The 21820-nt window shown below is 39.1% G+C and overlaps 1 protein-coding gene across 1 annotated transcript in view; it reads left to right on the forward strand.

Moving 5' to 3' along the window:
* Positions 1 to 21820, forward strand: part of Lrrc69 (leucine rich repeat containing 69) — a 133606-nt gene that overhangs the window by 18680 nt on the left and 93106 nt on the right. The window contains exons 4-5 of the mRNA XM_037202390.1: positions 4820 to 5015; positions 8355 to 8426. Coding sequence (XP_037058285.1) covers positions 4820 to 5015; positions 8355 to 8426 — 268 coding nt within the window. The remainder of the gene's footprint in view (positions 1 to 4819; positions 5016 to 8354; positions 8427 to 21820) is intronic.

Consider the following 21820-nt stretch of genomic DNA (forward strand, 5'->3'; position numbering starts at 1 on the left):
ATTATCGTTAGGAATCGTTTAATTGACTTTTTGTTTGTTTGCTTGTTTGCCAGTCGTGTTTGGTTCTGTTCTGGTCTTTGGTTTGGGTTTCAAGCTGGACCAGTCATCAGTTGGTCACTCCCACAATTTCTGCTCCACCTTTACCTCAGCACATCTTGTAGGCAGGACAAATGGTAGGTCGAGGGGTTTGTGGCTGGGTTGGTGTCCTGATCCGTCCAATGGAAGTCTTGTCTGGTTATAGGAGATGGCTGATTCAGGCTCCATATCCCTCATTACCAGGAGTCTTATCTAGGGCCACCCTCAGATTTCTGGGAGTTTCCATTGCACTAGGTTTTTAGCACATCCCAGACAGGCCTCCTGATTCCAGATTCTCTCCCAGTACTCTCTCTCTCCATCCTCCCCCCCCCCCCCCCCGTCTGACCCTTGCTGTTCTCACCCCCTATTCAGCCCCCTCCCCTTTCCTTCATTCCTTTTCAACATCTAGTTTTTGCTTGACTCTACTTCACTCCAAGTTAATTTCCTTCTGATTTTTAAAAAAATATTTCTTCTATTTTTTTGAGGTTTAAATATAACTACATCATTTTCCCCCCTCCTCTCAAGCCTTCCCATATACCACTCCTTGTTCTCTTTCAAATCCATGACCTCTTTTTTCAATAATTGTTGTTGCACACACACACACACACACACACATACATAAATCCATCATCTACACACATATATAAACACATATATAAATACATATATGTGTGTAGATAATGTTTTCATTCTTGATTACAACCTGCCCGTTTTGTGTAGTATTACTTGTAGATATGTCTTCAAGGTTGACAACTTGGTAACTAATTGATGTGCTTCCTTGTCTCCACTGGTTAACCTCTTTGCTTTCTCTCTAGCTCTTTCATTGTTTTTGTCTGTAGCTTTTCTTTCTTGCTTAATTCCTTGCAAATTCTCTTTTGCCCTCTCCATTCTACCTTACATGATCTCTGAAGGTTAGTGATATTTAGACAGCCTAATCGCTGAGGTTTTCTGCTGAGCAAATAGTATGCAGGATTCATGAATCTATAATCTGGGGAGTTATGACAAGTCTATATGCTAATAGTACTTAGAAAACCTCATACAACCCAGAATACTCTTGGTTACCTTGTAGGGTTTCTTAACCTCTCACAGGCAACTGATTAGCAAATTAGTTGTTTTAGAACTTATTTAATGGAATCATAGAGTATATACACATTCTTATTTTATAATAACTTTTTCTCCAAAAAATTGTAATAGGTGCTCCTTACCACTGAGCCACTCTCAGCCCTCATGTTCACATTCTTCTGTGTCTTGTTTTGCTTAGAATATGTATTTTAGAATTACCTTATTGTTGGGGTTCTTCATTATTTTTCACTTCTCCTAAATAGCATTTTACTGTATAGATGAATCATAAATCATTTGTCTTGTCTCCTGCTTATTGACCTTCATATTGCTTCTAGTTTGGCCCAAGAATTGTTCTGTGCCAAATAGTTTTGTACAAGGATTTTTTTATCGGCATATGATTAATTCTCACTCCAGTTCAAAATAGTGGAGTTTTAGAGCCTTACTGTATAAGTGTTAATTTATATGTCACTTTTAAAGCCAATGTTTCAGCAAAGTGATTATGCAATTTTACATTCTCATCTGCAGTTTAAATATTCTTTATTCAAGTATGCATAAAATCTCATGGAGTTTTAGTTTACATTTCACTGATACATAATGATGTTATGTACCTTTTCCTGTTCTTACTCATCATTTATATAAACTTTGTTTTTTCATTTCCCAATGAGTTCATATTCTTTTTATTTTCTAAATATTTTTATTTTTTGAAAGTAAAATATAATCACATCATTTCCCTTTTCCCTTTTCTTCCTCCAATTCCTCCCATGTACCCCACTTTGCTCTCTATCAGATTCACGATCTTTTTCTTTAATTGTTGTTACATATTTATGTGTGTGTGCACGCCTGTATGTGTGTGTATGTGTTTGTGTGAGTATTCATTCCTAAAGTGTTTGTTTCCAGCATCTTGTTCATTAAAAGTTGTATCGCTCCTGCCTTCTTTGTGTATTTTGAGTACAAGTGCTTTGACAAGTATATGCACTGCAGATAGTTTCTTCCTAGCCGTGTCTTGTCTTAATTTTCAAAATGGTAGTTTTTATAAAGCATATATATGTAAATGTGTATGCTTATAAATATGTATTTATTCATGGTACTTTTGATAAACAATAGTTTGTAATTTTCATGGTCATCAGTTTACAAATGTTTTTTCTTTTATATTTGCTTTAAAGAAGTCTTTGCCTACCCCAAAGCTGTCAGGAAAGTATACTGTATTGTTTTTTATAAACAGTATAGTTTTGGTTTTCATTTGGATCTATAACCTAATTTGAAATGTTTGTACATTAGAGGTGATGGCCAGTGTCATTTTACCCTAAGTCATTTATTCAGCTGTTGAGCACTCTGTGGGAGGCCAGCTGGGAGACCAGCTCCCACATTTTACCTCAGGGTACTCTTGAGGACAGAGGGATAAGAGATTTAGATAGAATGATAGAGGGGGAGAGAAACAGACAGAAACACAGGATAGCCTTGAGAGGACTTGGATCCTTATCCACCAGCCCCTCCCCTCTCTTCTAAAGAGCTATTTATAGGAATGCCAAGGGGTGGAGCAAAAGACCTCTGTAGCTAGAGTTTTCCTGCCTGGCCCACAGTCAGGACAAATCTCTGTCACCTGCCAGTCCCACAGCCACTCAGACCCAACCAAGTAAACACAGAGACTTATATTACTTATAAACTGTATGGCCATGGCAGGCCTCTTGCTAACTGTTCTTATATCTTAAATTAATCCATTTCTATAAATCTATACCTTGCCACGTGGCTCGTGGCTTACCAGCATCTTCACATGCTGCTTGTCATGGTGGCAGCTGGCAGTGTCTCCTCCCACCTTCCTGTTCTCTCAATTCTCCTCTCTGTTAGTCCCACCTATACTTCCTGCCTGGCCACTGGCCAATCAGTGTTTTATTTATTGACCAATCAGAGCATTTGACATACAGACCATCCCACAGCAGACCTCCCTCAGCACAGCCAAGTGTAGAACCTTCCAATCACCTAGAAACCACATACATGGTCAAGCCATCCTCTAATGCAGCTCTGATGGGTAAATATGCAAGCTCAGATCTCACTAGGAAACCTCTGTGGGCCTCCACAGCATTCTCTGTTCAAAGAGCATGCTTTATTAGTTGAAATGCCTAGACACCTTTGTCAGAAAAAGAAATCAACTCTGGGTCACCTGGGCTCTATTCTCATTTGTGGATCGATTTTTCTTTTAGTCCATTTGGGCTGTTGTAACAACACACCACAGACTAGGCAGCTTGTAATTTACTTTTCTCAGTTCCGAAAGCTGGGAAATCTATTTCAAAGTGCTGGCAGATGCTATATCTGCTACAAACTCACTTCTTGATTCATAGAATCTTTTTTTCCCCTGTGTGACCTAACAAGGTAAAATAAGTAAGATAATTCTGGGGGGCTTCTTTGATCAAGGTGATAATCTCATTTAAGAAGATGCTACCCGCATGACCTCCTGAAAGCCCAGTTTCACAGTTCTACACAGGGGTCATTAGACAGGAGGGGCACAAACTTTCAAATCCCAGGACTGTCATTTCTCCAAATCCAGCCACTGTAGCTGTGCTGTCCCATTTGAATCAAGTAATGCAACTTCCTTTTTTCAGTCCTTTGTTCCTTTAATAAGAATTTTTGACTGTTTGATTCTTTAAATTTCTAAATTTTTAAATTTTAAAATTAATTTCTTAACTTCTACACAAAAAATAAGTTTTCTTATTGAATCTACATGTCTATATTGGTACTATAAACATTTTTTTCTTCACATAAGCAAGATATAATTTTTTTAATTAGAGCCTCTTACATGTTCTCAGTTAGGTCTCTTGTGTCTTTTGTTAAATGTTTTCTTATTTTATATATGTTTTTATTATTATGTCATCATAAATGGCATTTCTTAAGTCTTTCCCATCCAATTATTTATTGCTATATGTAGAGATATAATAGGTTTTTGTACTCAATAGTATTTTGTACAAAATTTTATATGTTCTTTCTCTAATTTTAGTACCTTAAAAGTTTTAAAATGTGATTTTATTCTTGAAGGGGCCAGTGTTTTTATAGTGAACAATCTAAGGTCTAACCAGTTACTAATATTTCTTTATAAGATTACAGTGAATTAGATTTCATTATGGATGTTTTTCAACCAAAATTTGGTTTTGTTAGTTTTTCCCACCTTTTCCCTATCTCTCCTCCTCTTACATGCCTTTCCACCCCTAGTAACATTTTCTGTCTCTTCCTAGTGTCTGCTAAACTGTTTTGTCCAGAAGGGCAGACTTCATGGTCAATCCATCTTTCCATCTTCTGCAACAATTTAGCATGACACCCATTTCTACTTTTTCTCTCTTTTTCCTTTTACTTTGTAGTTGTTGTTGAGACAGCAGTGTAGCCTTGGCTGGCCTGGAATTCACCATGTAGACCAGGCTGGCCTTGAACTAACAGGGGTCCACTTGCTTCTGCCTCCCGAGTTGTTGGTAATACAGACGTGCACCACCACACCTGGCAGAATTCTCTTTTGATTAAATCTAGATATTACATAGGTTTCTGGTTACAAATTATTTTTAAAAATTAGGTTCCAAACACTTGATAAGATTCAGAGGGGCTCCAGGGAAAAAAATGACACTTAATAGTGACACTTTTACAATGGACTTTCTTTGTCCAGTGAGGTTGAGTCACACTCTTTGCTTGCTTATTGTTTTAGGCTGAAGAATCTTACCTACCTAAGCATCAATCATAACCAGCTCACCATGATCCCTACAGAGCTTTGCTCCCTTGTGCATCTTTCTGCATTGCATCTTAACTACAATCAGCTCATGTGCATCCCTGAAGAGATTAAGCTCTTGCAGAATCTTCGGCAGCTTTTTCTGGTCAGGAATAACATTGAATTTTTGCCAGAGGTAAAGAAAAAAGGGCCACTCATTTTGTTATTGTTGCTGTTGGCAAAGAACTCGTTTAACATGACAGGAAGTGGTTATATATCATTGTTCTTTTTAGCCTGCATTATAAATGATAAAGCACTTCAAAGTTTATTTGTTTTGATAAATAGGCGTGAATCATTTCCTAATACATTATGAATTATGTGTAGGTGTACACATGTGTATGAATGTATATTTTCTGTTTATATTTGTGTTATATTCCTCTTAGGCTCTATTTTAATTTCTCTAAAGAGGTTTGTGGGATATGAAAAGAACCCTTTGAATAAGAGATGGACCTAGCCGGGTGGTGGTGGTGGTACATGCCTTTAATCCCAGCACTTGGGAGGCAGAGGCAGGCGGATCTTTGTGAGTTCGAGGCCTGCCTGGGCTACAGAGTGAGTCCCAGGAAAGGCACAAAGCTATACAGAGAAACCCTGTCTCCAAAAACCAAATTGAGAGAGAGAGAAAGAGAGAGAGAGAGAGAGAGAGAGAGAGAGAGAGAGAGAGAGAGAGAGAGAGAGAGAGAGATGGACCTAGGACTTCTGAAGTATAGTCTTAACATAAAACTGTCACTGCTTTTGTGATAGTAGAAGTAAAAAAATAGTCTCTGGATTTGAGTTTGTGTATGGATAAACAGATGAATGAACAGAAACAGCATGAGACAGCTTTGCGTTTTGTAGAGAAAGCTTCTTCTTACTTTTAAAAGATTGCTTTCATGAAACTGATTCAATAGGTGAAAATAGATATTGGGACAATTACTACTTAGAAATACATTTGACTCATACACTTATTAAATATAGATGGATATTTCTTGCTGTTACAGAAATAAGACCACTAGGTCTATGAGCTGGTCATAATGACATCAGCATTTAAAAATCCAACAAAGAATTTCAGAATTCATAAAAGAGGGCTTGCAGTTAAGAAACGGAGTGAGAGTGCTAGCATATGGACTAATGTGTCACTTCCCAAAGCATTCTACTGAAAGCATAAGTCCAACATATTCCTTTGTGGCTTTATGTGGTCCAAGATGCTCATGTACTGAGTGATTTATAACTTTAGTGTGATGGAACAGGAAGTGGCATCATTGTGAGTAAATTAGGTCATGAGAGTGGGTTCCTCATGAATGAAACTATCATCCTTATTAAAGAGGTTCCAAAATTAGGTATGCTAGTACACGCCTGCAATCCAGCACTCAGGATCAAAAATTCTGAAGCATCCTCTGTTACATGAGATGGAGGCCAGCCTGCTGGCATATATAAGACTCTGTCTTAAGCAACCAAACAAAGCCAAACTAAATTGAACCCAAACAAAGCATCTTGAGAGACTTCATAGGGATAAAGGGCTCTTTCCATCATGTGATGTCATAGCAAAAAGTTGGCAGTTTCCAACCTAGAAAAGAACACATCATAGCCCTACTGTGCTGGCACCCTGACCTTAGTCTTTTTCATTCTGTACAGGTGAGAATACATTGCTATTGTTTGTAAGATTTGCAATTAATGGTTTTCTGTTATAGAAGACCAACTTACCTCCCCTCCTAGAAATTTGCAAAATATATTCACATATTAAAAGTACAAGTCCTGAAGCCAAGCTTCTTAACTTTGTTAAAGTTTCCTGAAACAGTGTCTTGGCATTTGCCTTGGTCTTAGTTGACAAATGAAAATTGTTAAAAATTTCAATGTAATTCATGTTCTCCTTAGTCATGAAGAATGCCAACCTTTAGCTTGGTGCCTACTATATAGTTTGGCTGTTTTTGCTTTTCTCTGTCTAGCACCTCTTTCTTTTTGTTTTTATACTGGTGTTGTGCTACAGACTTGTAAATTCCCTGCCCTGTAAGTCTTTGAGGCTTGCTTAGTGTTGTCCTGTTCCACTATTCAGATCACCTAGCCAAATCAGAATAGTCCTTCACACTGGACATTGTGATTTGCCAGTGATAGACATAAGACTTAAACTAGGTAAATGGGATAAGTTTGATATTTTTTGGAGCGGGGCGGGGGGGGGGGGGGGGGGGGGGGGGGGATAAATGTAGTCTTTCTCCCTGCAAAACAGGAAGAATGAAGATCCACATCCAGGGACTAGAGAGATGGCTCAGTGGTTCAGAGCGCTTGATGCTCTCACAGAGGACCAAGGTTCAATTTCCAGCACACACATAATAGTTGACAACCATCTATAACTCCATTTATAGGGGAATCTGATGCCCTTTTCTGGTCTCTGTGGATAGTAAATATATAAATATATATATTTACATGTTCTAAAAGAATTAAAAAAGAATTTTTATATATTAATATCTCCTTTGCCAGTCTTTTTTGGTCATTTTCTGTTGTTTTAATACTCTTCTTCTACAGGCTCTTTTCTCCTACAGTTCTATCCCAGTAACAATGTTCTCTTTATGGAACAATTTCTGTCCAACTCTGTTTCTTGACCTGGCATTTACAAAGATAGGAATCTAAAGTACATTCAGTACTGCAGACTCATCTTCTATTCCCAGAGGATGTAACTTGTGTTAGCATGCAATTAAAGATGGAGACTATTAGATATGGCTAAGGAGATATACCATTTCCCTAAGGAGAAACTCTGCCACCAAAATAATAGCATTGCAGATACATTCCTACCATAATTGAAGTCATTTAATAAATTATACCTTTGTTTTTCAATTTAAAACATTTTTCATGTTTTTAGGTTTTAAAACCCTAGTTTTCATTTGCTTGTTAATAGAAATACTAGAAATAAGATGTTCTATAACAACCATGTGGCTACTGTGGTAATACACAGTTGTATTGACCATGTAGGTATAATCGTGGGCTTTATTTCTTTTATGAAGAAAGGGTTGTGTTATCCTAGTATTAAGCAAAAGATAGATGTACTATAAATTCTGGTGAAATTATCATCACAGAAAATGTTGCAGGATTATAGCTGTTTTCTGTTTCACAGGGTTCCACTTTGATAATAGGTAGTATCTAAGAGTCCTCACTGAATATTAGGTGGTTTGAGTTTGGTAACTCAGTTAATCCGCTTAACAATCACATTTGTATATCATTTCTCCTTAGAAGAGGGGAGAAATTAAAATCCAAAAAGATGCTTAAGAACTTGCCTATGACTACACTTAGTAAGAGTGAGACTTGGTTCAGGCCTAGAAACAGTTAACGTAGAATGTGGTATATTGCTCTGCAGTGCTCAGAAGAAGTGAGGATTCATAGATATTTGACATTCCATAGAGATGTCCTTGGGAAAGACTGTCTTGATGGAGAGACACCTCAGTCAACTCTGAACTAAAAGTTAATACTTACAATTTTATATTAAAAACTCTTTTGTCTTCTAACACAGGGACTTTGTCATCTTAAAAAACTAAGAATCTTGGACATAGCTGGAAATGTTATTCAGATATTTCCAGCAGGCGTAAGTACAGTCAATTTTTATAATAATTAAAATCATTCTGTTTGTACTATTGGGAATAGAAAACACAAGCAGCCAGTAAAAGCTGTGGTAATTGGAGCCTTGATTTGTACAATGACTCAAAGATTTTCTTTGAATTCTTTCTAGAATTTCAAAACCCATTCTTTTTCATTCTTTTCCCTGTGTTCTGTGCCTGCTGAGCTTGCTTGAACTAAATGAATACTGATTGTTATCATAAATACTTAATCTATCAGTTATGATTAAATTCTTTGGTTATTATGTACTACTTTTGGTCACCTCTGATTTTTTTGAAGAGATCTCTTTCCTGGACAAAGAATTTTATCCTATATAGTTAACCCAGAGGTGACCCTTTTGTTAGTTGTCTTTAAGCCATCAGCTATAAAAATACAGTGAATTTTGACTTTGTTTTATTTCAAATAAAAGAGACAGTTCATTTTGGTAATTTCTAACTTTGGGTAAAGAAATAGCTGTTTTTCATATTGCATTTTTATATCCAAGTGAACATGCTGGAACATTTAAGGAAACAATTACAAGTCTATTAATCTAGAAAGTATTCAGTAAATACCATGGATCCATTTTTTTTCTTATTGATTGACTCAAAGTGTAGTTGTCAGACATTTTAATGTAACAAAAATAATCTGTACTGAAAAGAATAAAAATATGAAATAGTGAGTTCAAAATATGCTTTAGAAAAATACATGCAATATTCTGATTGTGGTAAAATATATATTATAAATGCCTTATCTTTTTAAAGTTAAATTATTAGTTAATTGTTTTCTAGCCCAATCAGTTTCCCATCCATCCCTTCTCTCATCTCAGTCCCTCTCCTGAACCTCCTTTCTCCCCCATCCATTCCTCTTCCTTTCTCTTCAGAAAAGGGCAGAAAGCCTTATCTTTTACTGGGGCACTATTGCCACAGTACTTTGATATGGTCCATTACCACCACCAATTCCAGAACTTATTCTGTTACCTTACCAACTGAAGGGTGTCATTAGACAAATTCCCAGTTAGATAAATTTCTAATTCTCTTGTTAACATCTACCACAGCATTCCAGAACAAGACATTTCTCTTTCTTTTGGAAACAACATTCTACTTTCTGTCTCTATGAATTTGATTACTTGGTGCTTTCCACAGAGGTAGATTTAGCTGACATTTGTCCTTTTGTTTATTTTGTTTGTTTTATTTAGCACGGTGTCCCTCCAGTTCATCCCTGCTATAAAGAGTTGGGTTATCCTTTTTTCCTCTAGGCTGAATCATAGCCACTCACACCACATGTGTGCTGCGTACAGTCTGCTTATCTATTCTAAGGATGGACACTTGGGGTGTTTCAATCTCTTGCTTACTGTGAGCAGGGCTGCTGGGAACGTTGTACGAGCTTTTGGTCACTAAGTTCTGGTTTGTCCTTTCAATACTGAGTCCTTCCCTATACTCTTCTCTGGTGCTGTGTCGCACTACCTGACAGAAGTATCTTCAGGAGGAAAGGTTTATTCTGCTTCACAGTTCAAGGGTGTAGATCATTGTGGTGGGGAAGCCATGGCCTCGGGAGGGTGAAGCAACTGCTCTTGTCTGTCCATAATTGAATGCTAGTGCTCAGCGCTCTCTGTCTCTCTCTTTTATGTATTCTGGCACCCAGCCCATGGAATAGTGCTGCCCATATTCAGAGTGGGTCTTCCCACCTCTATTAACTAAATAATCCCCCAGCATCTCAACAGACTAACCCAGTCTAAGTAACCCTACACAGGCATGCCCCAAAGCTTGCTTTTTGGGTGATTCTAGAGCCTATAAATTGGTAATAAATGTTAACCACCACATCTCACATTCTATTTTTTAAAGATTTACTATATTATTAAAAATTTATGGTTTCAAATTATAGAAAAGACTTGGTAAAGACTCCATGATTTTCTTCATGCTGTGGGTCTTGAGTCAACTCTGTGCCCAGTGTGATACAAGCCTAACTTCCAGAGCATCCTTCTGGTGTTGCTTCTACCATGGTTCCACTGTAGCACAGACCATTTAAAGGAATAATCCTTTTCAAGTCTACGTTTATGTTAGAATGTGAACTTCGCTATCAGACAGATCTTGAATTTCAATTTTATATAATTTATTAAATGAACAAACCTAGATTATGTTTTTAAATTACACTCAGCATCCACCTTGGTATTGCCATTAATTCACAGCTTCATCTAAAAAGCTTCTATATCAATAATTGTGTTTAAACACCCTTGCTTCCAATAATTTTAGCATGCCTTTATATTATATATGCCAGATTCACTTTCAGAAATTTCTGTAAACTCTCTGAAATAAGATGGTATACAAACTTGTCTGAGCTTTGTTCCCAATTATTTGCTTCAGAATTTTCAAAATGATTTTCCTGTCTAAATCAGTAATGATTTTCTACAAATTATTGGTGCAAAATCAGTCTTCCACATTAGAGAGATGGGGCATATTGATGAAACACAAGGCAAACACAGAGCTAAATCACTGGCTATCGTATAGTTCTAAGTGTTACAGAGTTCAGTTTCAAAGTAAGGCATGTGAACGTGACCAACAACGAAGACTGAGCAGTGTAAGCATGACAGATATGGACTTGGTTTAGAGTCATGTGTACATTAGCTTAAATCCCTAAGTTCCTATTTACAAAATTATGATTTCAGACAAGTCGTTGAGTTGCCACTTAGAACCACTCACCTCATGAGCATATTAAAGTTAGTAAATAATTGTAAACTGTTTTATAGAGTGCCAAAAGAATAGAGATTACTTTGACATTGAATTATATATGAAACATGGTAATATTGAAGTAGTGATTGGTAATGCACAGTACAGCAATTATAGTGATCATTCACGATCTACAGGTGATAATAGGAAACAGTAACTTTCTGAAGGGTGTGCTTTAAAACATGTTTTACTATAAAATATTTAAAGATAGGAAAAATGGAAGAGGAAAGTGAAAGTCACGTATCTGCTATTTTGAAGCACATTGAACTCCAACAATATTGGAATTGTATCCTGTAGAATATATTTAAATTATTTATTTATTTATTTTTTTCTCTGGTTTTTTTTTTTTTTTTTATTTTACAATACCATTCAGTTCTACATAACAGCCACAGATTCTCTTGTTCTCCCCCTTCCTGCCCACCTCCCCTTCCCCCCAGCCCACCCCCCATTCCCACCTCCTCCAGGGCAAAGCCTCCCCCAGGACTGAGATCGACCTGATAGACTCAGTCCAGGCAGGTCCAGTCCCCTCCTCCCAGATTGATCCAAGTGTCCCTGCATAAGTCCCAGGTTTCAAACAGCTAACTCATGCAATGAGCCCAGGACCTGATACCACTGCCTAGATGCCTCCCAAACAGATCAAGCCAATCAACTGTCTCACCTATTCAGAGGGCCTGATCCAGTTGGGGGCCCTTCAGCCTTTGGTTCATAGTTCATGTGTTTCCATTCGTTTGGCTATTTGTCCCTGTGCTTTATCCAACCTTGGTTTCAACAATTCTCACTCATATAAACCCTCCTTTTTCTCACTAATTAGATTCCCAGCGCTCCACCAGGGCCTAGCCGTGGATGTCTGCATCCAGATTCCAGATTCCTCAGTCCTTGGATGGGGTTTATGGCACAACTATTAGGGTGTTTGGCCATCCCATCACCAGAGTAGGTCAGTTCTGGCTGACTCTCGACCATTGCCAGCAGTCTTTTGTGGGGGTATCTTTGTGGATTTCTGTGGGCCTCTTTAGCACTTTGTTTCTTCCTTTTCTCATGTGGTCTTCATTTACCATGGTCTCCTATTCCTTGTTCTCCCACTCTGTTCTTGATCCAGCTGGGATCTCCGGCTCCCACAGGCTCTCTTTTCCTCGACTCTCGCCCTTCATTGCTCCCACTCATGTCCAGGTTGTTCATATAGATCTCAGCCATTTCTCCATCATTGGGCGATCCTCATGTCTTTCTTGGGATCCTGTTTTCCAGGTAGCCTCACTGGTGATGTGAGTAGCAGTCCAGTCATCCTTGTTCCACATCTAGTATCCTCCTATGAGTGAGTTCATACCATATTTGTCTTTCTGAGTCTGGGTTACCTCATTCAGGATGATTTTTTCTAGATCCATCCATTTGCTTGCAAACCTCATGATGCCATTGTTTTTCTCTGCTGAGTAGTATTCCATTGTGTATATGTGCCACAATTTATTTATCCATTCTTCAGTTGAAGGGCATCTAGGTTGTTTCCAGGTTTTGGCTATTACAAACAATGCTGATATGAACATAGCTGAGCAAGTGCTCTTGTGGTATGATTGAGCATTTCTTGGGTATATGCCCAAGAGTGGTATAGCTGAATCTTGGGGGAGATTGATTCCCAATTTTCTAAGAAAGCGCCATATTGATTTCCAAAGTGGTTGTACAAGCTTGCATTCCCACCAGCAGTGGAGGAGAGTTCCCCTATTTCCACATCCTCTCCAGCATAAAGTGTCTTCAGTGTTTTTGATCTTAGCCATTCTGACAGGCGTAAGGTAGTATCTCAGAGTTGTTTTGATTTGCATTTCCCTGATGATTAGGGATGTTGAACAATTCCTTAAATGTCTTTCAGCCATTTGAGTTTCCTCTGTTGAGAATTCTCTGTTTAGTTCTATAGCCCTCCTTAATTGGACTGTTGGTCATTTTGATGTCTAATTACTTGAGTTCCTTATATATTCTGGATATCAGTCCTCTGTCACATGTGGGGTTGGTGAAGATCTTTTCCCATTCTGTAGGCTGTCGCTTTGCCTTGTTGACCGTATCCTTTGCTCTACAAAAGCTTCTCAATTTCAAGAGGTCCCGTTGATTGATTGTTTCTCTCAGTGTCTGTGCTACTGGTGTTATATTTAGGAAGTGATCTCCTATGCCAATGCATTCAAGACTACTTCCTACTTTCTCTTCTAGCAGGTTCAGAGTAGCTTGGTTTATGTTGAGGTCCTTCATCCACTTGGACTTAAGTTTTGTGCACAGTGACAGATATGGATCTATTTGCAGCCTTCTACACATTGATATCCAGTTATGCCAGCACCATTTGTTGAAGATGCTTTCTTTTTTCCATTGTACCCTTTTGGCTTCTTTGTCAAAAATTATATGTTCATAGGTGTGTGGGTTAATGTCAGGGTCTTCAATTCGATTCCGTTGGTCCACATGTCGGTTTTTATGCCAATACCAAGCTGTTTTTATTACTGTAGCTCTATAGTAGAGTTTGAAGTCAGGGATTGTGATGCCTCCAGAGGTTGTTGTATTGTACAGGATTCTTTTGGCTATCCTGGGTTTTTTGTTTTTCCATATGAAGTTGAGTATTATTCTTTTCAGGTCTGTGAAGAATTGTGTTGATATTTTGATGGGGATCGCATTGAATCTGTAGATTGCTTTTGATAAAATTGCCATTTTTACTATGTTGGTCCTGCCTATCCATGAGCATGGGAGATCCTTCCATTTTCTGATATCTTCTTCAATTTCTTTTTTCAGGCACTTAAAGTTCTTATCATATAGTTCCTTCACTTGCTTGGTTAGTGTTACCCCAAGGTATTTTATGTCATTTGTGGCTATTGTAAAGGGTGATGTATCTCTGATTTCCTTCTCAAGCTTCTTTGTCCATTATATATAGGAGGGCTACTGTAAATAATTTATTTTACTGCTGTTCTTTTAAAGATAATCTTCATTTGAGCTTTATGCTATTTCATGCTCTAAAATTTAGTGTACAACTTAGAAAATGCCATTATTTTGCAGTAGTATATGATTTTTATTGAGATAGCTTTTAAATATTTGTGGCTGTTTTTCCGATTTACCCATTTTATGTCTATGAGTGTTTTGCCTTCATGTCTCTCTCTGTGGACTGTGTGCATATCTGGTGCCTTTGGAGGTCAGAAGAGGGTGCCAGATCCTCTAGAACTGGAGTTATGAAGATCTGTGAGAAGCCATGTGGGTGCTGGGATTTCATCCTGGGTCCTCTGTAAGAACAAGTGCTGTTAACTGCTGGTCTATCTCTCCAGTCCCTCATACCCCCAAAGCTGTTATTTTAAATCAGGCATTATTATACAAATAAGAATGTTAACTGGAAACCTGATTACAAGTGTGTGCCACTGTAACCTGCTTAGCATTTTTCTGGTGATAGAAGTAATTTGGGACTGAGGATGTAGTACAGTTGGTAGGGTGCTGGTTGTTGGTTAAACAGGCAGCCGTGCCGGCAGAGGAGAGTACTGATTTGAAGAATCACAGCCATGGTTATCATTTTAGAGCTTTATTGGGGGGGGGGGAGAGGGAGAGAGGAAAGGGGAGGGGGAGAGAGAGAGGGAGAGAAGAAGACAGACAGAAGGAAGAAGTGGAAAGGAAAGAGAGAGACGCACAGAGGGCCCACCTGCTTTTTAGGTTGGGACACCATCGAAGGCTGATTATGTAATTAAGAACTGAATCCTTACATCTCAGACTTTCCTTATTATAAAAAAAAAAAGTAGGTAGATGGGACTAGGGGTGTTGTTCCTCTCAAAAACTGCTTCCAGCTGACTCTTGGACGTCGGTTGGCTCTGGGGGAATGGAGAAGGGGAGTTTTCCCGATGTAGACAGGCATTGTAGAATGCTGTCTGTCATCTGTTTGCTCTGGAGACATGTATCCCTCTTGGCTGTGGCTGGGAACCTTCTGTCTGACAAGATGCTTTAGTTGTTATAGTTTCTTACTTGATGATCTCTGGATTCCGGTTCTGTGGTGGTCCTGCATCATTGGCTGGACAGTGAGTTAGAACAGGGAACTGGGAAGAGAAAAGCTTGTGGTGCATGAGAATGAGTGGGTGGAGTTAAGGTGAGTTAGGGCTAGAGTCGTAGAAACCGCCCAAGCCCGCCCATTTGAGCCCGCCCACTGCCGGCAGAAGTCAAACAGAAAAGGTTGCACGTGGCAGACGCAGAAGTGGGGAGGGAGACGGGTTGGAGATAAAGTAACTCTTATTTGCCCGTTCCTGTGACGCTGTTATGTGGCCAGGTTTACCGGTGCCCACACCTATCCGCCAATGTAGGTGGTAAATGTATCTGCCCCTTTGTCCCAAGGCTGTAGCCTAGTGAAAATTAAAAAAAAAATAAAATAACAAACTGGGATCAGACTCCAATCTCAGGTGTCCCGAGAGTGAAGAGAGTTCGCCATCCTCTTCATCAAGGGATGGGAAGGGCTGTGGCTGGGCTGCAGTTGGTCCACGGTTGGCCCTAGACAGCATTGACCCTCTTGTCAGGAGTGAAAATGTGCCTGCCATTGCCAGTACAGCCCGAGGGCAACCCCCGGGGTGTCTGTCGCAAAGAATATAGCTCAAACTACAGCCGCGAGAATGGCGGACTCACCGTGAAGAATCAGAAGAATCACAGTGGTAGCAGTAGTGGAAGCTGTGTAGGGTCCAGCGGAGGCGAGCACAAGGCAAGGGACGCACGCGCTCATGGTCTCACCATCTCCATGGATAGGGGAGGAGGTGGCAAACAGCACACCTAGCTCTATAGTCCACTTGCTTTAATTCCTCTGGTATAACATCCTATATACACAGCTTCAGCTCTGTTCTCGTGCCTAGCTCCTTTCTCTGATTTCTCTCTATACTTACCTATTGCTCCAAGTTCTATCTTAATTCTCTTGTCTTAATTCTGCCTCATCTAGGTCCTCCTCTCTAGTTCTTTTTTGTTTTGTTTTGTTTTTGTTTGTTTGTTTTTGGAGCTGAGGATCGGCCTTGTGCTTGCTAGGCAAGCGCTCTACCACTGAGCTAAATCCCCAACCCCCTCCTCTCAAGTTCTTACCCATCTAGTTCTTCCATTCTCTTTTCTCCGTGCTGTTTTCTCCTCCTCTACCTGCCTTTCTTTCCCTGGGCACACAGTTCTCTGCCTCCTCAGGAATGTTGTTTTATCTCTCACTTTGATATGTAAAACCCTCTTTTGTTCTCAATCAATTGCTCTGGAGAACCACTAGGCCTCCTCAAGGCCCGGGAATGGTCTGAGCTTCATTAGCATAGGAAACAAAACTAGGCATCTCCCACCAGCTTGTCTCCTAAGCTCTGCAGGGCAGTTAGTAACTTAGTAGGTTGAGCAGATCTGGGGAGCTGAACTGTTTACCAATTGGTCTGGGCATGCAAGGATTTCATAGCAGAAGACAGCTGGAATATTAAAGGCTGGGTAGCACCAAATATTCATAATAATGGCTTTGCCTTTTGACAGACCCTTGGCCGGTCAAAGTTCAGCTTTAATACACAGCTGAATCTCTATGATATATTCCTGCGGCCCGCAAGATCCTGTGTGAAGAGAGTTTAGTTCAGCTAACCTTTGTTGAGTGTCTCCTCTGAAATTCCTTTCATCAGAGGGTTCCCAGCGCCCATGTTAGGCAACTGTGATGTCGCTGGTCTCTGGCAGCCTCTGTACTAGTATGCGTACATCCCTGAACATATACATAATTAAAAATAAAATCTTTTTTGAACTGATTTTCTTTATTGATTGATTATTTTAAATTTATTTAGTGCTTGTACACGAGCCACCCCACATGTGTGAAGGCCAGGGACAACTTTTGGGAGTTGCTGCTCTGTTTCAACTGTGTGGGTTCCTAGGATCTAATTCAAGTCATCAGACTTGACAAGTGAGTGTGTTACTTACTGAGCAATTTTTCTGGCCCCCTCAGAATAAAATCTTAAAATGGAATTTCCCACCTTCATAAAGCTTTAGGGAGACAAATGAATTATGATGGATATTGTTTGTGTGGAATTTGGATTTCATGTTGGGTCTTGGAGAGATCATAAAAGCAAGAAATACAGACATTTAAAGATAGAAACATTGAAGAAGTGGACATTAGCTTGAAAAGAGAAAGGGGGCCAGGTAGGTAGTAATTTATTACAACTTCAAAATAATGAAAGAAAAAAGTGGCCAGATGCACTTAAAACTTTTGAGAATGGGAAAGGAAAAAAATATTGTCACCTGCTACTGATAACTTTGGATAGGGTATCAATGGGACTGGGAAGAGGGAAGAACTCCCAATATCTCTTTCCATATTCTAAAAGAAATAGAAAACCCTGTCTCTAAAGCAGTTGTGGTTCAGTCCTTTCAATGGGGAGAAAAGTGAATTCTTGAGATTTTTATTTCTTTTGAAATAATTTTGCAAGACCCTTTTTATATGCATTTTCTTTCTCTGGCTCCTTTTCCTCCCAAACTGCAGTATCTTAATCAAAAGATGCAGGAGGCATCATGAGGTCTGTCATGATGTGAATTTTAGAACAAAATCTCATCTGCTGAACATTGAAGAACCAGCAGGAAGCTTCATTAGCTTCATTCATCATTCTTCTCAAGCTTCATTAAAAATTCTTCTACTCATCTGAAATATCATGACACTTCAGACTAAGAAATAACAGGAAAAGTTAATTCTCTCCATCAATACTTTAGAGTTGTTTAGTAATTCGCAAGTGTTTGCAGCAATTTTTCATGTAATAAAATCTGATGTGTGCCAGGCAGTAGTGAGGCACATGTCTTTAATCCCAGCACTTGGGAGGTAGAGGCAGGTGAATCTCTGAGTTCAAGGCCAGCCTGGTCTACAGAGCAAGTTTCAGGGCAGCCATGGCTACATGGAGAAACCTTGTCTCAAAAAACAAAAAATAAAAACAAACAAACAAACAAACAAATCTGATGTTGCATAATCCCCTGCAGAAGCAGACTGGGCATCATATCTATTTAGAACTAAATGTGTTGAGATTCTAGAGAAGTAATTAGCTAGTAGAAATTTCCCTTCAATTTGATCACACAGTAGAATAGCCATAAATAGTTCAAGTATAATTTTTTCTCATGTCAGTGCTATATATAGCTTGCAGCTTTTCCCTCCTTCCCTTCTTCTCCCTCCCCCCTCTCCCTCCCCCCACATATATGTTAAAACATGCACCTGAAAACCTTGGGAAAATACAAATTCTGAAAATTCTTAACCCTGACACAACTGTTTATGGAAGCTACAGATCTGAATGAACATTAAGTTAAGAATTTGAAATTGAAGGCAAGCAGCAGCTGTGGGAAGTATTAGCTAAGACTTCATCTTCTTAAGCACTTTTCCTGAGGGTCTACTCTTAGCCAAGCAAGACTAAAACTTTGGGTAGTTTGTTAAAACCCAGAATGCTGGGCTCTGCTCTGAGAGTTTCTGAGTCAGAAGGCTGTGTAGGCCAAGAATGTTCATTTTGTTCAGTTCTCAGGTGGTGCTGATGCTCCAAGTGTAGGGTGCACACTTGGAAAACCACAGGCCTGAATTATACAGTCATGGTGGATCTAGACCTTATAGTCAAGACTTTGCCAAAAGCACAGGCCCCGACAGCCTTAGCATCGAGCCTCTGAAAAACCTGTTCTTTGTCTTAGCAATGCTGAACAGGGGGCATCACTGTTATGTCACACAAACAAAACATGTCTTTCCTTCCACTTGGAGTTCTGATTCTGAGGATTTCACTGTGTCCTCCAGTCAAGGATACTGAAAGAGCACTCTGAACAATACAGTTTCTGTGTATGCTAAAAATGCTTCACCTAGAAACTAGGCTTGTAGCTTGTGAACATAAAGAATATGTGGAAACTGAGATTTGTATGTTGGCCAGTGGAGCTAACCTTATTCCCCTCAACTACATTGTACGTACATGTGGTACTTACATGTCACTGATAAAATGGATAGCCACATATTTTTCTTAACCCAATCTAAAAATAGGCTAGCGATTTTAGCATGTGAAGTGAACACTAGATTACTTTGGAGAAACTTTGGGAAGACCAAATCTTTACCATGTTATTTTTTAATAGCTTGAGCTTTAGCTTAAAAAAAAAAATTCCCATTTATGTTAACTGGATGCAATTTGGAAATGCAAGATTTATCTGAAACATTTATTTTACTGAAAGTTTTCCTGTGCCTGCCCGGCTTCCACAGTCCTGCAGCTGCTCAGACCCAAATGAACACACAGAGGCTTAATATTAATTAAAATTGCTTGGCCATTAGCTTAGGCCTACCACTGACTAGCTGTTACATTTAAATGCAGCCCATTTCTGTTAATCTATATGTTGCCACATGTTCTGTGGCTTTACCTGTGTGCCTTTACATGCTGTTCCCTAGATGGTAGGCTGGCATCTACTGACTCAACCTTCTTGTTCCCACAATTCTCCTTGTCTGCTTATCCTGCCTGTACTTCCTGCCTAGCTACCGGCCAATCAGCATTTTATTTATCAACCAATCAGAGCAACACATTCACAGCATACAGAGCGATATCCACAGCACATTTATATGGATATAGGTCAATGTGACAGCATGCGAGAAAGTTTTTTGCTAAGAGTAGACGCTCAAGAAATGTGCTTAAGAAGATGGAGTCATAGCTTATATTTTCCACAGCTGCTGCTTGCTTTCAATTTCAAATTTTTGACTTAATGTTCATTCATATCTGTAACTTTCATAAGCAATTTGTGTTAGGGTTAGGAATTTTCAGAACTTATATTTTCCCAAGGTTTTCAGGCACATGTTTTCATATTTGTGTATATGGGGGAGATGGGGAAGGGAGGAAGGAAGGGGGTGAGAAAAGTTGCAGGCTATAGCATTGACATGAAAAAAATTATGATTGGACTATTTATGGCTGATACATTATAGTTACAGTATCTCTTCCATTTCATTAATGTTCCTTTGTCTCCTTTGAGAATTCTTTATTGTTATAAATCAAATTTGAGGATGGCAAAAGTATTTTCTTCTTCACAGTATAAAAAACATAGTGGTGGGGGTAGGGTGGGATATCTATTTTCTCAGAAATACAAATCATGTGAAGAGTGAAGAGATTTGAACCCACTGTTCCCAAACATGTTTTTTTTTTTTTTTTTTTTTCCCCTAGCTTAACAGTATTAAGTATTGTGATCTCAGGCAGTATCGCTGGTTAACTCTAATATTCATCTTTCTCCCCCTTTATGCATTGTGGGATATTAATAACTCCTGTATCATAACACTCTTTGGAAAGTGCCTGGCATACAGTTGGTACTCAGCAAGGATAGAAACAGTGGATAACTGAGATACTATATATAAAACCTTTATAGTGTACTGGCATATCCTGCACAGTAAATATTTTTTTTTTTGTTTTGTGGTACTGGCTAGTTGACCCCAGGTCTTCATGCCTACAGGGCAAGTACTGTGCTCTACTAGTGAGACCCATTTTCTTTTCAGGATTTCTTTTAAGGATTGATTTGACTTGTCCGTCACTTACTTCACCCCATATTTAGGGATGTGTTTGCAGACTTTCAAAAACATATGATTAAATGCTGGGTTGTAGCTTGGTGATGTAGAGCTTGCCTAACAAATCCAGGGCCCCAGATTCAATCACCAGTAGTACAGTGACAATAAAAACTCAAATGATTCCAATTTACATCTGTTGGGTTCTTTACTGATCTGTACCCAAGGGGCATAAGGTACACCTCAGCAGCACACACCACATCCTAGTCTCCATGACTGATGCCTGAATAACTATGTCCTCTCAAGATACATGTGCATTCTTCTGGTCTAATCTGGCTCTGTAATAAAATAGAAACAATCAGCTATGCCTCTGAAAGAGCCCCATTCTCAGGATCTTGACCTCTAGTTATATTGGTTTCTGTAAGTCACTTTCCACTCTCCATCAGAAAACTAGATTTCTAATTGCCAGACTTCCTGAAAATAGGGCCCTATGGCACTGAATTCCATTTCCTTAGACATTTCTTAGACTGTTAGGAACTAGTTATCTCGATGTCCTTTTGTGTTTTCAAAATTGACTCTCTACCCAACAGCCAGTACTGACTGGTTTTGATCTGCTCTAATCTAAGAGAAGTTGGGTTGTCCTGGACCCTAGATTCTGGCTTGATTGCTAGATCCCGATGATTATTTACTTGAATCTCCACTCGGCGCCTGTCTGATTCATGAAGCATTTAGGCTTCCAACATCTTTAGTTATTTGATACTTTTGTGCTTATACAAGGTAAAGAAATCCGCTTTATTAATTAATGAATTTGTGTATGTGTGTGCACTTGTGTGCATTTGTACCCCATGCATGTATGTGTGTGGAGGCCAGAGGTTGAAGTCAGATGTCCTCCTCTATGATTCCGACTTTATATGTTGAGTCAAGGTGTGTCATCTAAACTGAAAGCTCACACAAGTTTGGTTAGTCTAGCCAGCCAGCATGCTCTAACCAGCCTCAGTCTCCACCTTCTTCATGGTGACCTTACAGGTAGGCTTATATGTGGTGCTGCATATCCTAACTCTGATTCTCACCCTTGTGCTACAAGTTCTTTACCTGCTGAGCCATTTTCAACACTCCTCTCCATTTTATTTTTGAGTCATTTTTATCATTTCAAAATTAGCTTACATGCCTTCAGTAGAGCAATTTCATTATATGACCAGTTTATAAACAAAT

The sequence above is a fragment of the Peromyscus leucopus genome, chromosome 2 (assembly GCF_004664715.2).
Source record: "Peromyscus leucopus breed LL Stock chromosome 2, UCI_PerLeu_2.1, whole genome shotgun sequence".
NCBI classification, from domain to species: Eukaryota; Metazoa; Chordata; class Mammalia; order Rodentia; family Cricetidae; genus Peromyscus; species Peromyscus leucopus.